A 21,705-nucleotide genomic window follows, 5' to 3' on the forward strand; every position below is an offset into this window, starting at 1 on the left:
GGATTTTTAGAGTTTCACATCCGCGGATGCGGATGCGTATGTTGCGGATCTTACATAAATATAGTTTATAAAATGAAAAAGTATTATTTTTTATTTTTATTAATGTATTACAAAATAATAGTACAGGTTCCCTAGAACAAATTTTTTGATTAATATCAAGATATTTTTTCGTGAGTAGCTTCATTTTGAAATGCATTTTGAATAGAACAACCCATATTTTAGGACCCTCAAATCGAAATATTAAATCATATTTATATCTGTTAGCTACCACTTTCGCAGAGGAAATTGTTATTAGTTTTATCAAAATGAAGCTGCTTACGAATTATTGCCTTGATAATAATAAAAAACAGGTTCCCTTGTACTATAATAATACTATTGTATTAAAGAGATGATAATTTCTAAATGAAAATTGCATTAATTCCCCTGTATAACCTCTAGGTACCACTTTCTTGTTAGTAAGTACACGAAGTTATAAATAGGAGCATACCTAAAGCATTAGTACTAGCTGTGGCCCGCGACTTTGTCCGCGTGGACTTTAGTTTATAGTTGTTCCCGTACCCATCCCATCCCATCCCAGAAAAGTATATTGTGTGGGAACCGCACATTTTTCCGGGACAAAAAAACCTTCCCTGTCCCAGATTCAAATTAGTATCTCCGATCCAAATTTCATCAAAATAGATTAAATAGTTTAGGCGAGAATTATTATATTTTCCGGAATAAAAAGTATCCCTTGTCATTTCCCGAGACTGAAAGTATTGCCATACTTACCAAAAAGTTTATTGTGTGGGAACCGTACATTTTCCAGGACAAAATTAGTATTCCTTATCCTTTCCTGAGACTCAAAGTATCTCCATACCAAATTCCATCAAAATAGATTGAATAGTTTACGCGCAAATCATAAAAGTATATTGTGCAGTAACCGTATATTTTTCCGGGACAAAATGTATCCTTTGTTCTTTTTCGGGACTCAAAGTATCTTTATACCAAATTTCAGCAAAATTGGTCCAGCCGCTTACGCGTGATGTCGTGACCACGCGAAATATAACATTCCGCGCAGCTTCGCCCGCGTAAATTAGATATTTCACAGACAAATTAGTCCACAAAAAATAGCCTATGATACTTCACGTGGTCTACTTCTTATCTGTGCCAAATAACAGAAAAATTGCTACAGTAGTTCGTGAGATAAGCCCTTTCAAATAATTTCCCCCGTTTTTTTCCACATTTTCCTCAATTTCTTCGCTCCCATTAGTTTTAGCGTGATAAAATATAGCTTATAACCTTTTTCAATAAATGGGGTATCTAACACTGAAACAATTTTTCAAATCGGACCAGTAGTTCTTGAGATTAGCGCGTTCAAATAAGCCCTTTCAAATAATTTCCCCCCGTTTTTTCCACAATTTCCTCTATTTCTTCTCTCCTATTAGTATTAGCGTGATAAAATATAGCCTATAGCCTTCCTCGAAAAGGCTATCTAACACTCAAAGAATTTTTCAAATCGGACCAGTAGTTCCTGAGATTAGCGCGTTCAAACAAACAAACAAATAAACTCTATCCTTTGGAACCCTCTATTGTGCGTGGCCGATTAATTGGCCGGCTTTTCGCTCCCATGATTGGTCACTTGTCACGCACAAACGGCACGCGCCATTCACAAACCCCGCCGCTTTTTTTTCTTGTCGCAATCTCAAGTCTCGTATGACATTCGCATCCGCATAAAAACCGCATTGATTTAATGCGGATGTGGATGCAGATGCGGATGTCGAAATCGATGCGGATGCTCCGCATTTACGGATGCGGATGCGGATATTCGCTACATCCCTGATACAGAATAGGGATTAGGGCAGGGAACATGCAAATATAAGATTTATGAAAATGTTGCTTTTAAAACATTAAAAAATATAAAAGAAGGACCACTGCAAGGTTAATATGTAACTTGAAACGGAACGGATTTTAAGCGTTTTCATCGTTTTTAACCAATTTTTAACTTACGCTAAATGGAAATGCCCCGCGGCATGACAACTTTTTGAGAGGTATAGGTCAGTTATCTAAAGCTGGCGCTTGGCACGATCAACACATTGACACATTGCGCTTGTGTAGTGTCTGTGAATAAGCGCGCAGCGTGACGTCGTATTGCATACACATTATGAAAAGACTGCCCGTCTCTCTCTCGCGCGGTCTATCTTATGTGCGTGAAGGGAACACTTATTGTTTTTCCTTTGCTACTGTTTATAAATACAGCATGATGTTACAAGTCAGTCACTAGCGTTCGGGACTCTAGTCTACCTACAAAATCATTTATTTTTAAATATACTGTATATTGAAATTGCATAAGTGTGAGTACTGTGAACGTGCCAGCTTTAGTTAACTAACCTATACGATCAGGTGGGGCCATTGTCAATAATTATTGTCAAACAGTAGTGACGTTATACAGTTTTGGCGCCAAAATTTAAATTGGCAATTTTAAACAGCATTTTTTACAAACTATACAAATATCTTTATTGCAGACTAACCTGTGGTCCATTGGTTAAATATTTTAGTTTTTCTATGTTTAATTTTCGAAATTCATAACGTATTGCCTGTGTAAGCGTAGTCCATAAGTTTAGCTATTAAATAAGACCTTTTTTATATGTATAGGATATTTACATGAGAAGACGTATTGGTCAGATTAGTGTGAAAGCCCAATAAAAAATAAAATGGCTGCCATTTTACAACCGTGAGAGAGAGAAAAATTTGAAAGCCAATTTATTGATTAAATATGCCATACATTATGACATTAAAGGATCGGACACCGGTGTCACGACACATTGAATATGGCGCGTTTCCCACCGAAGGCACCGGTTAACCTAAAGTGATACTGTGACCGCGCGCTCTCCGCCCTCTTTATTTATTTATTTTTTATTTATTCTCTTTATGTGCAAAATTAAGACATATTTATAAAAGTGACAATATAACATTGGCGTACTTATCTCTTTAAGAGATCTCTTCCAGCAAATCATAAACAGAAGTGGATATAAAATGGTGTGAAAACAGGGCAATGTACACTAAAGACACAACATTTAAACTAGTACAATTTAAAGACATAATACTAAAACTTAAATTATATAATATATTACTATACATACTTAAATAAGTAACATAATTATAATAAACAATACTGACACACAGTATAAATGAACGTAATTTTAACTTAGTAAAAATCATAGATATTATGTGATATGAAGAATCAGATTTTGTAACAAAAATATATGACTTAGAAGTAAATTAAGCCTGTGATAAATAGTACCGCTTCAATCTCAATTTAAATGTGGAAACAGTAGGTGCCTCACGAATGTGATCTGGCAAACTGTTCCATAGTTGCGCCGTCTTACATGAAAATGAGCCCTCATAAAAGATTGTGTTACAGTGAGGAATAGCTAGTGGTCTCTTAAGTGTACAGGAGCGAACTGGTCTCTCGCTAGGTGAAGTAAAAGAGAACCTTTCGTGTAGATATTGAGGTGAGTGAGAACGAAGCAGTTTAAAGAGGAGCGTGAGGATGTGCGAATTCCGTGTTGTGCTGTGCTGACGTATTGGGAGCCAGTTAAGACGCTAAAACGTGTTCTAGTTTGTTTAGTAACACTTCTGTCAGGTCCAAATAAACCACATCAGCATAGTCAAGCAACGGAAGAATGAGCGATTGTACCAGTAGCAACTTAGTCTGGAAAGGGAGAAAATTCTGGAGCCGCTAAAGTGAATGCATAGCACCATTTACACGGCTGCTGACACTGTTGATCTGAGCACACCAAGATAAGTTGGAGTCAAAAATAACACCCAAATTTTTCGCCTCGTTGGATATCTGTATTATGTTGCCATTATAGATAATGTTTTCAAGGCTATGGGAAGTCAACTCTGCTACGAATTTGTTTGCTGCCTATGATAACGGCTTGCGATTTGTTAGGGTTAACAAGGAGACCGAAGGTATTTGCAAAGTCGTTAATTCTCGCAAGGTCTTCGTTCAATTGGCGTATCGCATTATTTATCTCTGTCAGCGTGCTGTGTGTGTATATTTGCAGATCGTCTGCATAAAGATGGAAGAACAAGATAATGAGTTGCGACAATTCATTTATAAATAAAGAAAAAAGTGTGGGAGATAGTACTCCACCCTGAGGAACTCCAGCAACAAGTTCAAGCCAATTAGATGTTAAGTCGGATGTAAAAATACGCTGCTGACGATTTCTCAAGTAGGAATCAAACCATTTAAGTGCAGAATCCGACACACCAATTGAACGAAGTATACCCAGCAAGACATCATAATCCACAGAGTTAAATGCACTGCTGAAATCCAGAAGAACGACTATTGTCAGCTGTCTATTGTCCATGGCCTGACGCATATCATCAGACACCTTCAGTAGTGCAGTAGTAGTGCTATGCCCTGCACGAAAACCGGATTGAAACGAGTTAATCAATTGATTCTCAGCTAAGTATTTAGTTAGCTGCTTGTTTACTGCTTGCTCCAGGATCTTGGACAGGATAGGCAAAATTGAAATAGGATGAAAGTGTGATGGAGAGTCTGGATTGGAAACTTTGGGTAAAGGAATTACATGGGCTTTTTTCCAGGGAGAGGGAAAAGTGTTAGTCCTTAAAGATAAGTTAAGCATGTGAGTAATAATAGGAGTGAGTAAGTCAGCTACTGGTACAATCATATCTTTGCTTAGCTCATCACACCCAAATGCTTTAGATGAGATTTTTAAGAGGTAATCACGTACCTCTTTATCGCTTATATTCTCAAAGGAAAAAGGTGCATGAGTACCGTTTTTACGCTCTGACAGTAACCGAAGACAGTTCGATTTGTTTTGCGGGTCCAATAAGAGAGGAGGAAATGGTTCACCGTATAAGAAAAAATTTGCACAAAAGTTGTAGAGAATTTTGTATTCTACATTTTGGTAATAAATAAAATAGCAAAAACCCATAGGAAACTAAAAAAAAAAACGATTTTTGTGACCTATTGACCTTGAAATGTAATAGTTGCACACACCCTACCATATGTAGGTTTTGAGACAACATTTAGGGTGCCAATATACAAATATTTATAGACTTACAGCTGGGTATCTCGAATTCCGAGGTGAACTTACTATACTAATTGGACTATAAAGTCTAAACACACCATGCCGAAGTTACGCGGCCGAAGTTCGACATTTAATTAATTTTTGCGTCAATATAACGCGACGTCATTTCGGCATGCAGGTATGTCATCGGTAATTTAAAATACGTCATTACAGGCGTACTTAATCTTGCCGAAGTCGTAGTTTTGGCGTAGTATGGCGTCGTCGCTCGTATTGTGTTACCTTTAACTGTTATCAGACAGTGCAAAACAAAGCGATTTTGTACAGGTTCCGAGCTTACTATTTATACTATGTGCGATACCCGAAAATGGACTATTTTACAGTACCTAATAGCAATTGCTGCGGCTTCAGAAGAAGACAAATACAGGAAAGAATATTGGCTGCACCCATTGAGTTCTAGTTATTCTACGAGACCACAATAATACCTAATTATGATGGTCAGTTTCAATGTGGTTTCAACGTCATACAAAATACAGAGCCACCCGCGCCCCCGGTTCTTCGTCGACAATCAAAACGAACTTCGCTCGCGTATAATGTGTTGCTATAAGTACAAAACATTACCACCGAATCGCCGCCGAACTTACGTCCGACCGAAGTTCGGTTTTACCTACGCTATAACCCGACGTAATTTCGTTCAGTGTCATCAGTAATTTAAATATACAAGGCCAAAAACTACTGTGTCAAATAAAAATCTTGGCTATAAATAATTTTTAATCTTATAACTGACTAGAGACTTTATTCACTTGTAAGGCTCGGTCGTCTGCAAGAAACGCTGCTATGATTGCAGAAACTGAAATTAAAAGATTATTTGATAATACAATGGTATGATAAAGATTTAATATTAAGGAAGTAATATTTTTGTTTACTTCAGGATGGACTTACCTGCGTAAATGGATGAAAATAAATAAAAGCCTGCCTCGCAGTTTGTTTCGAGAAGGAAGTTCAGGATTTGTACTGATACAAATGTACCCAGTCTACTTCCAGTCATTGCTATGGTGATGGCTAATGCCCTGAAAATACAAATAAAACATACATAACCTTGAATAACCATGATTGCCATTTGCCAGTTAGTTCTACTGTTAGTAGGCCGCATTCGACCAAATGTTATCAACACAATATACTCTACGGTTAAAGTCCAAAACTTGACTCTCAGGTAGTATTAACTACAACTCGCCATTGAAATTTTATTCTTTGGACATCTTGATTTTATAAATTATCTATAAAATCAAGATTGTCAATTGTTTTGTTTAAAACTAAAACCAAGCAACTGTGCCAGGCCGTTATGTACCTTAAGTGTGTGGGGAAAGAGGCGACGGTGATCGCGGCATATAAGCCAATGACGATCATGCCGATGAGGGAGAGGACGAAGACGATGACGCTGCCGTACGCGTTGGGGATGAGGTTGACGATGATCCCGAGCGCTCCACAGCTCGCCGTTATCATTATCGACAAGTTCCGACGACCCACACGATTGACAATCTAATAAACACAAAATAGAAAGGCGAGGTTCATAATATATTATTGTCGAAATTGGTAAAAAGTAAAAAAGTAAGATGGATAGTACCCCCGTTGCTATCCATCTTACTTGTCCAATTTTAGATAGTAATGGGGGGGGGGGCCTCCGGACCCCCCCTTATACATGCCCATGAGTACAATGTATCATCGAAGAAATTGATTAATATATTAGGCAGTTGACGTATCTAATTCTAGGAGTGATAGTCTCTAGATTTAGAGACTAAATTTTTTTTAGAGAGAAAAAAAAATTCAAAAATCCTATTATAACTATTTGTAGAATATGTTTACTCACCAAACTAAGCAAACCATTCATTACAGATTGCAATGCCCCTACAGCGAGAACAATTAACATTGCCGTTGTGTTGAGGGCGCAAGGCGCTATGTCCGGCTGAAAGAACATAAGTCTTGCTTAGAAAATTATTTTAGCAGAATAAAATATGGACTGAATTAGTAGCTGAGTTCAGATAATACAGAGACTTTCATCTATATTAGTGATTTTTAAGTCCGCTTCATTCGCTCCGATTCTGATCCGGTGGACGCGCACCATTACCTAGGCATAATTTCACCGAGCTCTGTTAGTGTTAACAGTTTGTTTAAGAGGTATGTCTTCTCTTTCATTCATGTGAAAAACGAAAGAGGTAACGTGATACTAATTGGAGCATTCACTTTAACAGTCGTTAGTAATAATTGTGCTTTAATATAGCTGCATACAGATGATACCATAGAACTATCATTGTCAATTATGAAGATTTTCTAAATAAATGTATTATTTGTATTTATAATAAAAGTTTACATTAGGCGGGGCGTCCAAGCTCTGTCGTATAATCCCACACAGGGTGAGGTTTGATCCCTCGCCAGTTTGGACAATCTCTACGAACTGGTTGGCGATGGTAGGCAGCCACACCATGAAGGCGCCAAGTCTGAAAGAGGTGTTAATATAGCTGGGGAACTAACTCTGTGCGCGTTCAGAAAGGTCAAAAGACTGAATTATCTACGACACTTCCAAATGCTGCCGTCACGCCTTCATTATAGTTAAACTAGATGTCCCGGCAAATGTTGTTTTGCCTGTTTTCCCAGTTTTCCTACTTTTCTCTTGAAGTTTTTTCTGATTTTTTTTCTATAAACCTCACACAGCCCGAGACCTTTGCAAGGAATGCAAAACCGTGGAAATCGGTTCGTGCGTTCTGGAGTTTTTTATATATTAGGTGGCACATTTTGCTGATAGTGACGCAAATTTTATTAATAACCTACCCTAGGTTATTAATAAAATTGGATGTTAGATCTTCCTAAAATAATATTGACAATGTATGGGGCTAAAATACTCAACTGTTGGCATATGTAGAGCAAAGAAATAATTATCAGATTTTTTAATAACGGAGGCTTAAATAATTGTGACATTTCTTCCTTTGGTACTTCAGTCTCTTTCTCCTTTTCTTGAACAATGCCGTCAATCTGTAAAGACAATAAAAATGAACAGATAGAAATTAGAACTGAGCAATTTATCAAATAACTTCTGGTTTTTAATAAATTTAATAATTTTGGGGTATTCTATGATTATAATAAGTATGGTTACTAGAAGGATTGATTTTACCGTTCACAGTAAACCTTTTTTGCCCCGGGTTGGGGATGTGCCTCAGTTAGCTGAAGCACCCGGGGGTATGTGAGACTCTTACTCACTAAAACCACCTGCGGTTCGCCTTCAGCCGTATAAAGGAGGGGTGTCCCGGATCTAACAAGCACAGGACTCCCTCCATGACCGGCCAGTCTACCTCAGAAGGGACCAGACTTCCACCATAGTTGGGGAACGCTTCGGCAAACTGAAGCGTTCCCCTCGGCGCCGGGACTGGCTAAGCCGGGGAGGTTCCTATCCTCTCCCAGAGCCCCGTTAGATGAGACTTAGGAGGTTAGCGTCGCCTCCTAAGTCTCGTCAGCGGCAGAGAGGTGGGACCGTCCACTCTGTCACGCTCCGCGGCCTCTTTCTGCGACATAAAACCTTCGATTTTTAAAACTTAGTTCTTATTATGCGCGATCTCACGTCAATCGTGTAACGTGTTCCATCGCGTTGCAATCTGGGGGCACGGTCAGGAGGCCTACTACAAAATCGTTTTGAGACTCAAACAATCGAACGAGAATGCCGCGTCCCGCTTTATAATTATTATTATTACCTCTAATAATGGTGACGACCCAATGTGGTTCATTTTATGAATCTTGTACAATACATCTTTGGCTTCATTCTCTCTGCCTTTAGCGAAGAGAAACTTCGGACTTTCGTTGACGAAGAGCATTATCGTGGCTGTGACGAGACTGGGCGCTGAGTATACCAGCAGGAGTGTTCTCCATGAGTTCCAGTAGATGTTCAGAGAGCTCAGGTAGTAGGAGAATGACAACGGTATGATTGGTATCGCTAACACTGTAAAACAACAAAAAAAAATGGTTGTTTTAAATAATTTACTAACAAAAGTCATACTTACAATGTATTTATATTATTATCATAATATTGTTAAAATATGACTTCTTCCTATTTGGTACATCCAGTGAGGAAGTAGTCATTTAACCTCCTCCTTTTTGGAAGTCGGTTAAAAATTTGCAAGTTAGTACGCAGATTCAAATTCTATCATTGAGAAACCGACCTAGCTGATTTTTTAAATGTTGTATATTTATCGAGTTATTCAGAAAAAACTATTTTGGCGATTAATCCGCGTCGTCCTTTTTCGCCTGGCACAATATGAAAGACGGGCGTGCCGCGTGAGTTGTGAAGAGAGAAGGACGATGTTTGATTTTTTGGGTTAGTCGCCCTCTTAAACATAAAAGTCTTATCGCAGAAAATGCGTCATATGTTTTATTCGTTGATTTAGTTGTTTTTACCCCGATAGCTTACTATTATCAGATAGAGAATAACAATGTCTTTTAAGGTGTCTCTTCACAAGCCATCGCCATTGTGTAGACGCGGTAGTGGTGTATGATGGCGGACGATAGTCATAGCCATCGCCATTGTGTAGACGCGGTAGTGGTGTATGATGGCGGACGATAGTCATAGCCATCGCCATTGTGTAGACGCGGTAGTGGTGTATGATGGCGGACGATAGTCATAGCCATCGCCATGGTGTAGACGCGGTAGTGGTGTATGATGGCGGACGCTAGTCATAGCCATCGCCATTGTGTAGACGCGGTAGTGGTGTATGATGGCGGACGATAGTCATAGCCATCGCCATTGTGTAGACGCGGTAGTGGTGTATGATGGCGGACGATAGTCATAGCCATCGCCATTGTGTAGACGCGGTAGTGGTGTATGATGGCGGACGATAGTCATAGCCATCGCCATTGTGTAGACGCGGTAGTGGTGTATGATGGCGGACGATAGTCATAGCCATCGCCATTGTGTAGACGCGGTAGTGGTGTATGATGGCGGACGATAGTCATAGCCATCGCCATTGTGTAGACGCGGTAGTGGTGTATGATGGCGGACGCTAGTCATAGCCATCGCCATTGTGTAGACGCGGTAGTGGTGTATGATGGCGGACGATAGTCATAGCCATCGCCATGGTGTAGACGCGGTAGTGGTGTATGATGGCGGACGATAGTCATAGCCATCGCCATTGTGTAGACGCGGTAGTGGTGTATGATGGCGGACGATAGTCATAGCCATCGCCATTGTGTAGACGCGGTAGTGGTGTATGATGGCGTACGATAGATAGTGTCAGTATTGTGTGTTCATACAATGGCAATGACCTTAGGTGAGCCAGCATGGACCATTGTAAAGAGGCACCTTATAAATAAGGACCTCGCATCTAAAACAAAGTCTTTTATGGATCTTGACTTACCAGCCATGACACCCTGTGCGAGTAAGAATATACTGGTCACCAGAAGGACCACGACATTTCGCTTCATCAACGGCACGCTCTCGCTGACCAGCGCCAGGGATAACGGATACTGTCCTGATGATCTATAAAAGGTAATATGTTATAAAAAAATTAAAAGATATTAATACAGTACCTACTAATCGTAGTGTATAATATCATGGCTGTTGCATGGAAACTAATAAGGAGAGAACGATCGTAATATTTATTTAGTAATAAACTTAAATGAGTGATTGAATAAATCAGTATTTTTAATAAATTGATAAATATTGTAATAATCAGCATTTAACTTATTAGTTGTAATGAAATAATTGTTCCTAACCTAACAATCAACAAAATGAGGAAACAGAAATTAAGAACTATACTCTTAATAATTTACCTGGTTAGTAGCCTGGTAATGATAGAAATTAATTAGAAACTGCCAAATGACGTATTAATAATAATTATTTGTTAAATATTATAGTTAAGCATTTATGATTTATAATAATTGGGTATTTAGTTGTAACTTATTATTAATTAGTGTAAAGTCCTTACAGTAGCGTGGCGAGGAACTGCAGAATCATCAGCATCACCCAGTTGACGGAGATGCTCGCAAGTGCGTTGACGGTGGCGGCGGTCAGGAGCGAGATGATCAGCATGGGCTTCCGGCCGTACTTGTCCGCTAAGTACCCCCAGAATACTCCACCCAGGATCAGACCTTGAATAGAAGAGTTTTTTTTTCTATGGACGCTTTACACCACGTCAGTCTGGCCCCGTGCTAAGTACCTAAGGACTTGTGTTACAGGTACCAGACAACGGAAATATATTTAATACTTTTATACTGTACATATATTTAAGATTTTTAATTTTTATTATATCATACACATATTTAATACACATCCAGACCCGGGAACATTGAAAACTTTTTGTTCCGTCGCGGGCGGGATTCGAACCCGCGACCCCCGGCTTGAGCTACCAACACGCTCACCACTGAGCCACAGAGGTCGTCAAGTTCTATTGATACTTCAATACTTAATAATATTAAGAATGTGAAAGTGTGTTTGATTAGCCTGTCTGTCCGTTACCTCCTCACGCCAAAACCGCTTAACCGATTTTGTTGAAATTTGGTACGTATATAGTTTGAGTCCCGGGTAAGGACATAGAATACTTTTTATCCCAAAAAATGTACGGTTCCCGCGCGATAAACGAATTTTGGCGCAACGGACTCGCGGGCGTCATCTAGTGTTATTGTAAGTCTTGGGGTCTTTAGTCTTTACCATAAAGTTAATATACCTAGCGGAATAGAGCAACAATCTCGAGCTGTCAAACGATACCGCAATTGGTTTTCATCTGTGTGATAAATATGTGTACGTATACACTTACACAAGCATGATTGAACATGAATTCTATGAGATTAAATTGTCAACGTGCGGCACGTGCCGACTGGACGTCAAAAAAAGAGTACTGCTGTCATGTATCACACGTCTCTTTTTACCACGCAGTGTTACTGATAGTGACATCTCTCTTGCTGAGGTCTTTGTTTCTCTATTCCGCTAGGTGGTCTTTATGGTCTTTACATACAATGAAAATGGTTTTAGAGGATTCTGTTTGTTGAATATAGATATTAGATACACATAATATTATTATATTATGTGATCCCACAGCGCTAATAATATTATGCGCTGGACGGGTCGCATTTTCCGAACATTCTTGCACCTTTGGCCCCAATAAGGAAATGATAGAGACTATATTCTATCATTGAGATAACTCTTGGATTGTTTGCACTTGCAAGTCTATGATTATCGACGTTATTAAATTCAGACTTAAAACGTCATTATTCATAATAAGTATAATATTCTTTACGAATCAATAATATAATGGTTTATTCCATGAATCAGTTAACCCAAAAATACCTTTCGGGCACTTGATTGAAAACTTACAGCCATTCTTATGTACCGTCTGAGAAATAGATTCATGAGCAAATGACAGGCCTGCATTATTTGATCGGGTTAAGCGAAGTCAGTGTTTTGTCGGCTGGGGTTGACGTTACCCGGCCAAATTACGTAGGTCCACGCTACCTTTTTTTTTAAAGAGGGGAAATGCATTACGCATCCCCCGCCTCCTCGGGGAAAGGGGCAGGGGTATGTCGGACTCCCTCTGGATCACCGGAGGTTTACCGACTAAAACCCCTCCATGCCCTCGTCAACGCTACACGCGAAGGAGCGGGATCGTTATCGCACCACGTCCTCCGCAGCGCTTGCCGCTTCCGGCACCACATCATTGCCTATAGCCTATGCCACCGCCTGCCTTCATCGAGAAGCTCCCCGGGCATCGGAGGAGCCTTTCTCCTCGGGGCCTATGTTGTGGGCGGTGATCCCCCGATCAGCCGCCCACAGGCCTGCGCTACCTACGACTCAATTACTCTCACACTACTGTATATTTTAAGATGATCTTTAAATATTGAGCTTTCCATTCCTTACCCACTACAGGTACGGCAGCTAGGGCTCCGCGCTGCGCCCCCGTGGTCTCCAGTTCGCAGGTGCTGGCGGGTATGATGATGGTGGTCCCGTACGCCACGCACACCTGTGAGATCACGATCAGCCCCGCCAGCACTGTCATCAGGTAGCTGTACAGCCCGAAACCTGGTAATCAAAGTTAGAAATCTAACTGTAAAAATAATTTAAATTTGATTAGTGGCTAGTGTTAGGATATTAATTGGAACGCAACATTTATATAATCTGTTTAATTATAAATTAACGTTAACTCAGTCTGTAATTTAACATATTTGCCGCCGTTTTAATTGTCAATGTCACCGCTGGCACGCTCTTTTTTCTGCTCTAGCGCTTCTTCAACTTTAAAAAATGGGGTTTTTGTATGATGGCTGCGTTAGTTCCTTTTTTCGCCACGTTCATTTAAAGCCTCGTCGGTCTATACAAGTATACATGGTTCTTACAATATACACTATACAGTGCTCCCAAAGTGATAATGCGCATAGAAATTTTCGTAATTTTTCGGCAACGGTTGTATTTCCCGAGCGTCGGAAGACGTCGCTGCAAGCGCTGTTTTAAACTTAACTTTAAGAAAAACTTGCATTGACGTTACCATGGTAACGCCGTGATGGCTTCCCGGTGAGTTATGGCACTTATTGAGGGAACGGCGACAGCGGACAGCCACCGGATATATGATATATTTTACTTCTATTTCCTTTGAACAAGGTGCAAAATGCAAGTGCATTGTTTGGGGCTCTTACAATAATAATAATAATAATAATAATTTATTATTATTATTATTATTATTATTGTAAGAGCCCCACGTTACGTTTCATGGATTCGGGTGTTTTCGTGATTACGACAATTAGCGAAGATTTCCATGCGCGTCGATGCATTGTCTCAGAAGTTTCATTTATTTCCAAGTAAATATCAACAATAATTAAAATAATATTATGCTATTCAGGACTATAAGAATGGATTGAGATTTCATTGATTAATCTTTAGATAAAGCTCAAGGTTGGAACAAGCATAGGTACATCTGGTTGTTAACCAACGCTAGTTGAACATACACGTTTACAGTAACATTTTAAATAGAGATTAGAGACTATTAAGTCCACAAAATGTGGAGAAGATTAACACATACGAGTAATAATTTATATATAGGTATGCAAGAAAATTTTACGATATTCCATAGTCTAAGTTAAAATACAATATTTAAATGTCAAAGTTGATGGTTTGTTTTAAAATATTATGTAATAGTAGGGGAGGGGAAGGTGCTAATTTTGTAGTCACTCGAGCATCATGGAGACCTAGTAGGTTTTTTACATCAGGTAAAATAGATAAAAATATAATAAGAGCGTTTTTTATTTTAGCGGTGGGTTCAGAAACTGCAGCCATTTTAAAGTTTTGAAAAAGAAAATATATCCAGAAAATTGCTTATTTAGGTTAACTATAAATATATTTTAGACAAAAAGGACTATATCATTTAGTTTATGCAAAATAAAATATCTGCGTAGCTAATAGTTAGGAAAATATGAAGCTTTATTTTTTATATTTTAAAATGTCCCTACAGGCTTACCTAACCTTTGAATCGTCAGTGCCTCATATGGAAGCTTCGCTGGGGTATACTAAACATCCCCTATCTTAATCTGACAGATCCGATGACATTTCAATATTTTAAAAAAAAATTTTTTTACCCACCATGTGAGAAACCTGATTTCTATACCATGATAACTAGACACATGTTGGAAGCCTGTACAAGCTTAATCTGAATCGCTCGAGCTAATCGAATCACGACCGACCGAATTCATGTAGGTGAAAACACGGCTCAATGTAAACCATTATTAATTCTGTTATCATAACTTGAGCTTTGGAAATCTTATGTCATATACTTTTACTCAATTAGGTTGCATTTAAACATTAAATTATTAACTTGAATGTAAGTAAATAAAGGCTTTATAAATGACAGTTATTTATAATTAAGGGCATATATGCCTTTTCCGATATTATGTAATAAACATTACGAAGGACCACTACTTGACATGTTAGATCGAGAACTCTTGACACAGTTTTAAACTTTCGAAGGTGCTAATCGCTTTAAACTAGTAGCAGTCGATAAAGTAAGTACCTAGATTGCTTTATTTTAAAAAGTTAAAACGATTAGTAACAGAATACAACTAGGTATGTATCTTTATAAATATTTTTTTCTTTAGGACCACAAAACAAACAATAAAGGGAATTTGATAAAAATATTAAGTTTGTAAACAAAAATATATGACACTAGATGTCCCGCGCGGCTTCGCCCGCGTAAATTAGGAATTTTACGGAAACCGTACATTTTCACATAAAAATAGCTCTTATGTCCCTACTCCCTTCACTTGCTTTACTCTGTATCTGTGCCAAATATTGCCATAAAAATTAAGTAGTTCGTAGTTAATTAAGTAGCCAGTACTTCGTAATTTATAATATTTCCCCCGTTTTTCCCACATTTTCCTGAGTTTCTTCGGTCGTATAAGTCTTAATATATAGCCTATAGTCTTACTCGATAAATTAGCTATCTAACACTGAAATAAGTTTTTAAATCGGACCAGTAGTTCCTGAGATTAGCGCGTTCAAGCAAACATACTCTTCAGGTTTATAATATTAAGTATGGATTTTTTTTTAATTATCGCTTGACAAACTCGAGTCTCGATCTAAAAGACTATGAAAAGTACCAATAACAGGGTCATTATAGGCTCATAAGTCATAACCATGGGACGATGTATGGTATAATATTATGGTAGTGATGATGATGATGATGATGAATGTAATTTGCATAGTAGCACATGTATTCCGTTCTTAAAACAACGCCGAAACTCCCAAACTTGTATCTATAAAGAATCAGGAGTTCTCTCAGCACCTTCCGAACCACGGTATACCTGATACCTCGGTGCAAAATCTTACTTGTTGGTAGCATATGCTTAGAATACTTCTCACGATACCGAAGTCACCACATGTTTCCCTAAAAATTTTGAGGAGTTCCCTCGATTCCTTATGGATCCTTCATCAGATCACCACTTTTGTAAATAAAATACCAAATTGGGATGATACCCTATATACCATAAGAAAAATTTTGAAAATCGGTTAACAAACGGCGGAGTAATCGTTGAACATAAGAAAACGAACATAACACATCCCCCATTTTGAAAGGCGGTTAAAATTGTAGCCTATGTGTTATTCTGATGTATAAGCTATATTATTGTAAAGTTTCATTAAAATCCGTTCAGTAGTTTTTGCGTGAAAGAGTAACAAACATCCATACATCCACACATCCATACATCCATACATCCAAACAAACTTTCGCCTTTATAATATTAGTAGGATGAAAATCGGTTAACAAACGGCGGAGTAATCGTTGAACATAAGAAAACGAACATAACACATCCCCCATTTTGAAAGTCGGTTAAAATTGTAGCCTATGTGTTATTCTGATGTATAAGCTATATTATTGTAAAGTTTCATTAAAATCCGTTCAGTAGTTTTTGCGTGAAAGAGTAACAAACATACATCCACATATCCATACATCCAAACAAACTTTCGCCTTTATAATATTAGTAGGAAGTAGGACTAGTAGGACTAGTAGGACTAGTAGGATAGGATAAAATGATTAATTAAGTTATCGTAGTTTCAGTTATGGCCTTGTATATATTATGTATTTTGATCACTTACCTGCTCTGCTAAGGGCATCCTCAAACGACAGTTTTTCCTTGCGCTCCATATCACAATTATATTATTATCTAAGTAATAAATAATTAATATTCTTCTTATCTTAATGACTAGTAGCTCATATTAAAACAGTACTAATACTTTTTTTTAATAACTCCAAAACTATAACAACAATAATATTAAACTAAAATAAATAAATAAACAAGGTTTTTGTGCGTTACGCACCAACGTCCTCTTGGAAATCTTTAGCCGATTTGAGCGGTTTAAGCGATTTAATCAATGGCCATTAAATTAATAATTGCATAAGTGGATATTGTGGATATTATCTTATAATATGAAGATCCTAAGTTTGTACGTTTGTGTGTCACAGGTTATCTCGTGGACTAGTAACCTACTTTATTTGACAATAATTATTGTTGTTCCTTTGTTGTGATTAACAGGTGTTTTCTTTTCCCATTACTATTAATGATTACAAATTGATCTTCTAACATTATTTATATTTTCTAAGATGTGTTTTATAACTATAATATTTATAAAATGATATATATGGTTTTTATTATTTGGTATAGCTGAATTATGAATACTACAGATTTTCACAATTGATTTTTAGAATAATATTTCCTATTGTTATAATACTTATAGTATGTACTCAAGTTAGTGATAATAATTATTAACTCAGGTAAAACCAGGTGTGATAATATGTATTAACATTGTACATAATTAATAAGAATTATCGAACTGAGTATTATCAAATTGTATAATATTACGAGTATTAGATAAAGAGGTAGTGGATTAAATTCATAAATTAAAAAAAAAGTTATTGTTCTTTATCATATGCTTATAATGTAGAAGCCGACGCGCGACGTAGAAAGAAAGAGACGTAGCACATTTTTTTTGTACATTGTATATCACATTGAAAAAAAAACTCCTCCTTTTTTGGACGTCGGTTAAAAATTGTGCTAATGTTTGAGTTTTAAGTTGTAAAATTATTTTAACTATAAACTCAAACGCCGCCCGTAATAGCGTCCATGGCCTAGTCACTAGTGGGTTTTTGCTTCGCACTCATGAGGAAACCTGCATATTTCTCTGGACTAGGCCGACTTGTGCCGACTATGTTGCTGAGAATCCCGTAGTGCTTGGGCTGGCTTGGGCTAGGTTGGGACATTTTTTTTAAATCTTGTCCCAAGCGCTACAGTAGGTACTTGAAGAGTGGTTAGTGGTTGCTTCGCTCTGAAAATACTGTAGAAATCAGTCACAAGTCACAATTTATTTGGAAGGAATATAAGGCCTCATTTTCAACCTAAACTTAAATAATAATTTTGTACTGTGAGTCTACTAAGTGTCTACAAATGGTTTGTTGATAGGTATCATTGTAGAACCAGAAAAACACTGAATATTCTATGACGTGACAAAAATATGACTATTTAAAATCTTAAATATATCTTAAACCTATCGAGATGCCCCAGGCGTACTTATAATACCTAGAAGGGTGAGATATTTTATGGTGGACAGATGAAGAGGAATATGAACCTAATCAAAAAGTTAAAGTTTTTCTGGGACAAGCGTCAGTATGTAATTTAGGTCATGTAAATAATACGGAAGGTTTTGACCGTAGATATCCTTGCATGTATAAAATCGCAAAACAAGTTTTTATCATTATTAACAAGACGTGTATGTGTGTCGCAATTTGTATTATACAACGATTATTTTAATCATACCGAATAAATGTTCGCCTTGGAATAGTTTAGGAATATTTTATTTTGTCTTTGGCGGCCTCGAGCACGGTAGAGACGAGTGTTGGCCTCCATAGTTCACACGCTATGCCTATCCGCTAACACTAAAGGCCTGATTACACCTACCGAGTGGCGAGACGGTAAAACGTAACTCGGCCGAGACAGTGCTGTAGCCGAGTGAGTGTAAACTGTTAACACGTATTTTAGTTTACTCAAAGTAACTGGCGAGACAGTTCAGTTCAGTGCAAGGGTAACTGAGGCTAACATGGATCGGAAATCGTTTATTAGAAACGTCTTCCAAGTTACAAATTACTCTCGGTAGAAGAATTAACAAAAGAGGTAGCAAAAACTTCCTCCACATCATGAAGCTACTTTATATTAGAAGTATAGACATATTTTTGAGACCCCACTCGACTCGACATACGACCGTACTCGATCTAATAAATAGAACGGGGTCCGAGTAGTCACTGTCTCAGCCTGTTGTTAGGCCGAGCGCTGGCCTGGCACTCGGTAATGTGTTTAAACTTTAAATACATGCTCGGCTAAGGACTATCACGCCAATATACTTGGTAGGTGTAATGAGGCCTTAACATTCAACAAGTCGGTTTATAAATCAAGTGAGAAAATCTTTAACAGGCGCCAAAGGAAGCCGAGCGTTAGCCTCATGCATCAACAAAACATTAACAATTATATTAAACCAGCCGATTGAAAAGTTAATGTAATGAGAAGGAAGGAATAGGATCATCTTAATGTAGAAATTAATTTTGATATAACCGATTATTATTGCATAAATTAACATTAAAGAACTACTTATGTGTACGTTTAGTCCATGTCTGGTAGTTTAGAGTTTTTAAAAAAGGTGGTCATGGGTTCGATTCGCATTAGAACTAGTTTTTATTATTCGTAGATTAGAACATAATATTTTGGTTAGGGAAATGCAGGCGTCAGGCACGTTGCCTCGGATGGGTACTTATGTAAAAAGATGATCCTATGGCTATGATATGGGTATGGTATACATGGGTACCCTCTCGCCAATGGGGCCTACGAGTATAGGGCGGACAACCAACATGGGGTTGTCCCCCCATAGGCCCCATTACGACTTAGGAAGGTAAAGAGAAAGAAATAAGAGAAAGAAACAGGACATTATAAATAATCGGCCAAGTGCGAGTCGGACTCGCGCACGTAGGGTTCCGTACCATTATAGAGCAAAATTAGGCCAAAAATTGTGTTTTTTGTATGGGAGCCCCCCTTATTTTTATTTAATTTAATATTATTATTAAATATTAAAGTACACATAATATAATTAAGGACTTTGAGAAAAAATCATGTACCTACCTGTTGTCATTATTGATATATTAATATAAAGGCCAAAAATCACGTTTGTTGTATGAGAGCCCCCCTTAAATATTAATTTTATATGTAGTATTTGTTGTTATAGCGGCAACAGACATACATAATCTGTGAAAATTGTAACTTTCTAGCTAATACCGTTCTTGAGTTACAGCCTGGAGACAGACAGACAGACAGACAGACGGACAGATAACAAAGTCTTAGTAATAGGGTCTCGTTTTTACCCTTTGCGTACGGAACCCTAAAAACTATCTTCTGACTTTTTTCTGTCCCACCCACATCGGTTTCAGTGATCGTGTATTGTTTCATAATGCCATTCGTTTTGCAAAAACTTACCCCGCGATTATCGGTCGTCGCTGACTCTTGGCAATCAGTATCTTGGGTTTCATGAAACAGGCCCACATTCTATGATAATTGATGTTCTACCTATTATAAAAAAAAGGTAGATATCGCACTAGCGCGTACAGTCATACGGCCAAATGAAGGTAAGTCCCTTCTTTTGAATAGTTGCATGTTGGCAGCGAGTGAGCGACGAGGTGTCACGTTAGAATATCATTGTGTCACGTTTTTGACTTAAAATGCCAAGCTGCGTTTTTAGGAAATGCAAAAATTATAGTTATAAGGTAAAAAAGGATGAAAAAGTTACGTACCACAAGTAAGTACATGAAAACATCTAGTACTTAATTAATTTTTATTTGGATATTTTCCAACATTATCGACAAATTTTTTATGCAAAAAATTAAAATAAAAAAGGATAGAAAATACGGACGACAACTGCAGCGTGATAAGGACAGATAATCGTGTGACAGAATAATCGCGCATGCGTGCCGATGTGCAACTCAAAGTATATAGCAATCCTTTTCTATATCATTCGTAACGTATATCTGTCGCATTCATTGTTGTAATTTATAGATATACCAGAGGTAGGTATTTATACGTCGTACAGCAACAAATTCTGAGGACCGCTTTGTATGAGCATACGCCATCCATACTAATATTATAAATGCGAAAGTATCTCTGTCTGTCTGTCTGTCTGTCTCGCTTTCACGCCAAAACTACTGAACCGATTGCAATGAAATTTTGTACACAGTTATTCTAGAGTCTGAGAAAGGACATAGGCTACATTTTGATGTGGGAAAATATCTTATTTCCATGAAAATATCGATGAAAATTAATTCGCATTACGCGTGGCCAGCGCTCATCCCGGGGGTCCTGGGTTCGAGTCCCGCAGGCGGAACAAAAAGTTTTCAATGTTCCTGGGTCTTGGATGTGTATTAATTAAAACAATATTTCAAAAATCTTAAATATATTTTATGTATAATATTATAAAAAATCCAGAAATATATCGATGGAATGAACATTTTAGTTCTAATACGATTCAACAGGTAGCGTTTTATTTTATACTTCATTGTAACATAGAACTAATCATACTTATTAGTTATTATGTTTTTGTTTATAGTTTTTAATACGTTAGAATATTATGTTTAATAATATTATCACTTGGTATAATAATAATCAATCTATCTTATCTTATAGAACTCCTACTGCATTTCTAATATATGTGACAAGTTGACAGCAGAAGGCGCAAGGAGTTCGAGTGTACCGTGTTGGCCTATATTCCAACGAAAATATTATATCAATGCAATCAACATTTTAATTATAATATATGAAAACAGATGGCGTTTTATTTTTTACTTCATTATTGTAACAGAACTAATCATACCTACTTTATTATATATTGTTTTTATTCATAACTAGCTGTTGCCCGCGACTTCGTCCGCGTGGACTTTAGTTTAAAGCGCGCGGTGTCAACAAAATTTGTGTCAAATTTAAAAACTTTTTAAAACCCTGGTAAGTGGTACCCCTCTTAGGGCCGCGCTACACCGGAATAGCAGCGCTGAAAGTGCTCGCCTCGCCGCTGCCATTCCGGTGTAGCGCGGACCTTAATTAATCAAAATACCCAAAACCAGCTGTGCAGTGT

The 21,705-nt window shown here is 37.7% G+C and overlaps 1 protein-coding gene across 1 annotated transcript; it reads right to left on the reverse strand.

Moving 5' to 3' along the window:
• Nucleotides 1-5,787: 5,787 nt before the first annotated feature.
• LOC121725246 (synaptic vesicle 2-related protein-like) lies at nt 5,788-16,876 on the reverse strand. The gene is made up of 11 exons (XM_042112107.1): nt 16,645-16,876; nt 12,928-13,089; nt 11,003-11,165; nt 10,433-10,554; nt 8,777-9,021; nt 7,939-8,063; nt 7,405-7,531; nt 6,904-6,999; nt 6,385-6,575; nt 5,979-6,106; nt 5,788-5,886 (listed from the first exon to the last, which is right to left on the reverse strand). Exons 1-11 carry the CDS (start codon nt 16,691-16,693, stop codon nt 5,813-5,815), a joined length of 1,482 nt encoding a protein of 493 aa, XP_041968041.1. The 5' UTR covers nt 16,694-16,876; the 3' UTR covers nt 5,788-5,812.
• Between the last annotated feature and the right edge of the window lie 4,829 nt (nt 16,877-21,705).

This window comes from Aricia agestis, chromosome 3 (assembly GCF_905147365.1).
Source record: "Aricia agestis chromosome 3, ilAriAges1.1, whole genome shotgun sequence".
Taxonomy (NCBI): Eukaryota; Metazoa; Arthropoda; class Insecta; order Lepidoptera; family Lycaenidae; genus Aricia; species Aricia agestis.

Bases quoted from the DNA above. Each gene is read 5' to 3' on its own strand.
- LOC121725246 (XM_042112107.1), bottom strand. From the start codon at position 16,693: ATGGAGCGCAAGGAAAAACTGTCGTTTGAGGATGCCCTTAGCAGAGCA. The intron at 10,555-11,002 runs GTAAGGACTTTA...TACCTTTTATAG, and splicing joins CAGTTCCTCGCCACGCTACT to ATCATCAGGACAGTATCCGT. The intron at 5,887-5,978 runs GTAAGTCCATCC...TTTTAATTTCAG, and splicing joins ATTTTCATCCATTTACGCAG to TTTCTGCAATCATAGCAGCG.